Genomic DNA, 6,840 nt, shown 5'->3' with positions numbered 1-6,840 from the left:
GCGTGGCCGGCTGGGAAGAAGTGACTGGAGACCAGCAGGGAAGAGACTGGACCTAGAGTAGGGGCGGCTGCCTCACTCCCTTTCTGAGCCGAGGGAGCCAAGGAATTTAGAGCAGCGTTTCCCCATCACAAAAAAGACACTTGCTTTTCAGAGCAGCGCCTTTATCTGAGACAGCGCTGGGGGAAGGGGTCCTTGGAGGCTGGAGCTGCACCCCGCACTCTTTTCACTGAGGCCTCGGGGCTCAGAGAGGACCCCGAGTTAGAAAGGAGGCCGGTTGGCTCTTGCTGCCCCCCTCCCTGGGGAGAGAGGAAGTTCCCTGCCTGCCCCCAGGCCCAGGAGGAGCTGGGCCGGTCCTATTGGGGTCCTGGCCCCTGAGGCTGCAGCAGCGGCCATGTCAAGGCCAGGCCAGGGTGTGATGATGCCCGGGAGCGGGCTGGGCTTCCCACCGCAGAATGTGGCCCGGGTGGTGGTGTGGGAGTGGCTAAATGAGCACAGCCGATGGCGGCCTTACACGGCCACCGTGTGCCACCACATCGAGAATGTGCTCAAGGAGGACGCCCGCGGTTCCGTGGTCCTGGGGCAGGTGGACGCCCAGCTGGTGCCCTACATCATCGACCTGCAGTCCATGCACCAGTTTCGCCAGGACACAGGTGAGCAGACTCGCCCCCACTCCAGTCCCCCCACCCCCCCCACCTGTCCGGCCAGGCTGAGGCTGAGACCACACCACCATCACCAGCCTTCATGGTGGAATTCTGGAATCCCCGCAGCATCCCTGAGGAGGGGAGACAGGAACTGCAGGAAGGCTGGTCTGCTGATCCAAAAAAGGGACAGCCTAGCCTAGTCCAGCTGAAGACTTGGGTTCCAGTCCGGCCTCTTGTATTAGTTGTAGGGCCTTGGGCGAGTCATATCACCTCTCTTAGCCTCAGCTTCCTCATCTGTAAAATCTGTGGATCAATGTCTCCCACAGCTGTGTGAGGATTAAATAAAATTGTGCTCACTGAGCACAGGATCTAGAAAAGCATTAGCACCCAGGAAGAGGGCTTTCCATGCACTTCCTCATTTGATTCTTTTCCAACAGTCACAGGCACTAAGTCTTATTATCATATAATTATTATGAGTATTATTAGTCCCATTTTACAGATAAAGAAACGGAGTCTCACAGAAACTGAGTGATTTAAACTCAGAGCTGGGATTTAAGCCCAGGCAATTGAATTCTAGAGCCAATGCTCTTGACCAGTTTCCTGCACTGGCTCCAGGTGTTGGTGCTGGGACGGTGTGATGGGGGGAGGGGGTGGGGGTGGGGGTGAGGGTTGGGGTGGGGTGGCAATGGTGGTGTTGACTGTGGAATTGGTGGTGTTGGCATTGATGGTTGCGTTGGTGGTTGTCTTGGGAGAGGAGATTGTGATGGGGCAGTAATGATGGAGAGAATGAGGTTGGTGGCTGTGTGATAGGTGAGGATGGTGATAAAGATGGTGAGGTCCACGCTCAGCATTCATGTTCTGGAAACGTGCCATCGCTGTGGAGATCTCTCTGAGTCATTGTTGCTTGGTGGTCTCTGACAAGCTTGGTGGGCAGTGGGGGATGGTGAGTGCCTGCCTCAAGGAAGCTGCCAAAGTATCCTTGGCATGTTCGACCCCAAGGACCAGTGATGGAGGTTTGTGAATCCTTGATTGACAGAATGCACGTAACAGCCTTGGAGATAGTAGGACGCGTCCCTGCTCTCCAGAGACGTTCAATACGGGAGCTACCAACCACATGTGGCTATTTAAATTCATGTCGAATAAAATTAAATAAACTTTAAAATTCAGACCCTCAGTCCCACTAGCCCCATTTCAAGTGCTCAACAGCCACGTGTGTCTCATGGCTACCATATTGGACAGCATAGATCCAGAACATTACCATTATCACAGAAAGTTCTAGTGGATAGCTATGCTCTAGAACATTGCTTGGTGCCTACAGAGTGGTCACCAAGTGTGGAAACACAAATGAATTCATAATACATGGTTTTAGTCCATCTGTTTCCATAACTCCAGGCATTGACTGCAGTCACTGGTGGTGCCAGGCATCCATTCATACTATCATATAATCATTTATTGATCTCGCTGTGTGTCAGACCCTGTGCTAAGCACTAGAAAAAAAGTGCATGGAGCAAGACAGACAGTCTGAGTCCTGAGTAGAGGTTCACTGGAGGACCTACACTGGAGGTCCCAGAGAGCAAGCAAACACGTAATTCACAGATAATCAGTTGCAGGTCTGAGAACATGAAATAAATCTAGGGTAGGGGTGGTGATGGAAATCTGAAGAATGAGTGAAGGGAGCAGTGTTCCAGGCAGCAAGAACAGCCAGTGCAAAGGCCCTGTGGTAGGAAGGAGCAGCGTACATTCAAGTCCACTGTGTGTAGAGTGTGGTGAATGAGAAGGTGGTGCAAGATGAGGTTGGAGCAGGGGCTGGACAGCCATGAAAATGGCTTTGAATTTTATCCAGACAGTAGAGAAAATCACCATTGAACCCTCCTGCCCATTCTTCCAGAGAGGCGCTGAGTCCCTGATAGAGAAGTGAGAAATGCTAGGCATCCCCTGCCCTATTCATCTGGTTTATCCCCAAACCCTTCTCTGGTGCAGGGCAGAGGGTGGACATCAGGAGGAGGAGGGTTTTCTCTTTGGCTTGGTGTTCGGCTTTCTGTAGGTTCAGAGCTCTCACTGGGTGTGGAAATTTTCCAGGGTCTGGCTTGGAGGGTGGCCCTTAGAGGTAGGGATAGCCCCCCACCCACCCCAAGGCTGCCAAGTTAACCACTCGGTCTTTGGTCCCTCTTTTGGGTCCCTTTTCTATCCCCAGCACCCCCACTTGGGCTCCTAGCTCCCCAAACTGCCTCCACTCCCCGCTTCGGCAGTCCCCTTACTCTCAATGACACCCCTTTTATGGTTTAGCCTCGCTGAATCCCCCAGAAGTTCAGCTTCAGTTACTTCCCTGCACTTCCTCCCCAGAGCTGTTCACCCACACCTGCCCCCTGTTTGCCGGAAAAGGGGAAAAAAAACCACTTATCCCTCAACAGGCTCCTGGGAGGCTGCCAAGACCCCCCAGTGAGGGAGGAAGGCCTGGAAACCTATGGGGTGGAGGGTGGGGCAACTTGGTTGTGGAAAACTGTTGGAGGGAGGGACTAGATGCCTCCGCATCAGACATGTTATCATGTGCCCCCTGCTTCTCCCAGAAGTAAGACAATGTCAAGAAAGGACATACTGTTCTCACGGGTAATGGTCAAGGAGAGAGCCTCAAGCAGGTGACCTTAGCTCTCCATGCCTCAGTTTCCACATTTATGAAATAGGCAAGAGTATGGCCTTGCTAGCAGGGTTGTTGGGTAATGGAGAAAACCAGGCCTGTTATTTTATCCCACAAACGTTGACTGATCACCCACCATGTGCCTAGCATGTACTGAACACTATGGATGCACAAGAAATGGGTAGGAAATGCTCAATCTTGAAAAGACTATGATTCTCTCTCTTTCTCTCTCTCTCTCTCTCTGTCACACACACACACAAAACAATATAAAGTTAGAAAACCCAAAGCTCTCATATGTGTACTGAAATGAACACAGCGTCTATCTAGATTTTCTAATTATAGGGACACCTGGGTGGCTCAGTCGTTAAGTGTCTGCCTTCAGCTCAGGTCATGATCCCAGGGTCCTGGGACCAAGTCCGGCATCGGGCTCCTTGCTCAGCTGGGAAGCCTGCTTCTCCCTCTGCCTGCTGCTCTCCCTGCTTGTGTGCACTTGCTCTCTCTCTCTTGCTCACTCTCTCTCTCAAATAAAAAAAAAAATCTAGATTTTCTAATTATAAAATTCTTGATAAGTTCACTGAAGCTGAACCTGAACTTGGTTTGGGGGGAAGTAGCAGTGAGCCCTAGCTTTGCTGGTGCCGTAACTCTGGAGCTGACAGACTTTCTGATAAGGTCAGATAGTAAATAAAAGAGTAAATATCTTAGCCTTTGTGGGCCATACTGTCTCTGTTGTAAGTGCTCACCTCTGCCATTGTATAAAAGCAGGCGTACACGGGAAGCAAATGAACAAATGTGGCTGTGTTCTAATAAAACTAATTGTAGACACTAAAATGTGAATTTGTAGAATTTTCACAAGTCATGAAATAGCCTTTGTTTTCCAACTATTTAAAAATGTAAAAACCACTCTTAGATCATGAGCTGTGCAAAAGCAGGCCATGGGCAGATTTGGCCCACAGGCTACAGTTCACCGACCCCTGCCCTCCCGTGTTCTTAACCTGCCCCTGGGGTAAGGGAGCCGAGGCCGACCGGGCACAGCATATCCTGAACTATACATCTCATGGTGGGCACCACAGTGCACACACGTGTGCGTCCACACACGCAACACCAACCTGCTTGGATGCCACTGACACACAAATGCCCTATCTATGTGTCTGTTGTGCAACTAGCGGAAGGAAACTCAGGTGTCAGGCTCAGACCACAGGAGGGAGGCCAGGCCCGGTCCCATGGGGGCTTCTGTTTGTTCAGCCGGTGCCCGCTCACCTCTTCCCTGCTGGGCTGTTTTCATCACTCCCCACGGGAGGTGAGGTTCCCTTTGAAGCTCTTCAGGTCCAGAGCCCACGTGCAGGGGAAATGATGTGACCCTGGGCCACGTGATGTTAGATCCCTCACAATGGTGTCCCAGGCACAGGGCTGGAAAAGAGAGCCGGGGATAGGCGAGGGATAAGGCAGGTGCCCCTTCACAGGCATGTGCTCTGCGATATCATGATCTTCTTCTTGCTGGTTCCCCAAAGCTTTCCTCATCTTCCTTGGTCTTGAGCTGCCCCTACCATGGGCAAATCAAGATTTCAAAAATGGGAAACCCAGGTCAATAGGTTTGCCCAGGTGGGTGCAGCAACTGGTGGCAGAGGTGGACCCAAGGGTCATGGCGGTCTTGGGGGGAGGGGCTGGCTCCCACTAGCAGTGGGGAAGTAATGTGGGAACCGCTTTCTGCCTCCCTTGCAAGGCCACAACTTCCCTGAAGGTAATTGTCCCCCACCCTGCATTGGGGTGGTGGCTTCGGAGGGCCTCATCCAGACCCCGGATTTTCCACCTGGTCCCCACAGCTGGACAGTGATGTGACTTAGCCACTTCCCAGGCAACTCCCAGATTCCTCCCTGGACTCACATGGCTGGGACAGGATGGGCAACCTTTCTGACTGATTGGTGTCTCCCATTCTCCTCTCCCTCTGCAGCTAGGGGCACTAGTGGCAGCCTTCTGCCCATTCTGTAGATGGGACAGCTGAGGCTGGGAGAGGCCAGGCTGGAGACCATCCACAGCTGCTGTCCCCAAGGCTCGAAGCATGGCTGCACCAGCACTCCCAAACCATGGGGCTTCAGTTGCCCGAGCCTACATCATTCATTCTCCGGGGAGCTTGGGCTCCGCTCAGCCCTGGTCACTGCCCTTATGGGAATGTCCTGTCTGGGGACCTGCTTAGGCTGTTGGAAACCAGAAGGCCACGGCCCCCAGAGAGAGGCCATCACCAGGGAAAGCACTGCCAGAATTTAGACTCTTAGGCAGGCCATTGTTACAGATGGAGAGACTGAGGCCCAGAGAGAGTGAGTGACTTGCCCAAGGTCACACAGCCATTCAGCCCCAAGCTGGAATCCAGGCCTCTCAGACAGGTCTCGGGGATGGAGAACAAGGTGACATTCAATGCTGGGCTGAGAGAGTCCCCTCCCCCTTCTCCCTTGAGACCTCTGTTAGGGCTTGTTGTCAGGGTCTAGTCCAAGGCAGGAATGGCCTGTGCAACACCAGAGACCTCCGGGACGAGCTCCCTAGTTACAGGATCCCTTGGGACCCCCGCCCAGCCAATCTGCGAGGCTCCTGCCCCTGGGCTTGACAGCAGAGGCAAGAAAGACAATGTGTGTTTGGGTGGGGAGGGGCCCATCCCATGGTGGCAGCAGGTCCAACAAACCCATTCATGGCTGTCTCCCACTACCACCTGTCATACTACCTCCATTTCCACGAGTACAGACCCACCCTTTTGGCCTCTGGATGCTTTTCTGGCTCCAGGAGCCTCTTCTGATAATGTAAACTCATCTTTGTTTTATCTGACAGCTCAGTGGTGTCTGCTCAGTAACAGGCACTAGGCTGGGTCCTGGGGACTCAGAGAGAGGGACAGGACCCTTGCCAGACTGATTTCAGGGTCTCATGAAGGCCAAGCCAGATATATAGCATGGGAATAGCAGTTGAACCCTCTGACTCAGTTATAGAGCCAAATTCCAGCTTGGTCCTTTGCTGGTTGTGTGACCGTGGGCAAACACCCTAACCTCTGGTAGCCTCCGTTCCCTCCTCGGTAAAGTGGGAATGACAATAGTCCCTACCCAAGAGGGGTGTCATGAGGATTAAATGAGATAATATAGGTAAAAGCATGAAGAATATTACTTTGCACATAGTTATCACTCATGCTCAAGTAGGGAAAAGATTTAAATATTCCACAGGAGAGGTGCAGGTTGCCTTCAGCCAGGTAATGTGGGCAGTGTGAGCCTGGGGGCTCTGACAGAGAGGACTTCCTTGAGGACAGGTCCTCCAAGAGTCTGCATGGTCTGAGGAACACTTTCAGGTAGAGGAAGCAGCATCAGCAAGGTGCTGGAGGGGACCTCAGGCCCAGGTGGAAGAGGGAGGCTGTGCCGGAAGAGGGGAGGGGGTAAGCGAAGCCTCTTGGGTCCCACTGGGCACCACAGGGCTGCCAGCTGCTAGCCTTTAGCGGGGGGGGGGGGGGGGGGGGGGGGGGCCCCGGGGGGCCCAGGCCCTCCGCCGGGACCCCCCCCCCGAACCCCCCCCGCCCGTAAGCCGGCGCTGAGGCGG

The 6,840-nt window shown here is 53.3% G+C and overlaps 1 protein-coding gene across 1 annotated transcript in view; it reads left to right on the top strand.

Annotated features, from left to right (window-relative positions):
- Positions 1-311: 311 nt before the first annotated feature.
- The window catches only part of DTX1 (deltex E3 ubiquitin ligase 1), a 33,960-nt gene continuing 27,431 nt past the window's right edge, over positions 312-6,840 (top strand). The window contains exon 1 of the mRNA XM_044921127.1: positions 312-650. Within this exon, the coding sequence (XP_044777062.1) occupies positions 392-650 (259 nt within the window). The 5' untranslated portion in view covers positions 312-391. The remainder of the gene's footprint in view (positions 651-6,840) is intronic.

Source organism: Neomonachus schauinslandi, chromosome 14 (genome assembly GCF_002201575.2).
Source record: "Neomonachus schauinslandi chromosome 14, ASM220157v2, whole genome shotgun sequence".
NCBI classification, from domain to species: Eukaryota; Metazoa; Chordata; class Mammalia; order Carnivora; family Phocidae; genus Neomonachus; species Neomonachus schauinslandi.
This window is presented reverse-complemented; position numbering and strand designations above follow the sequence as displayed.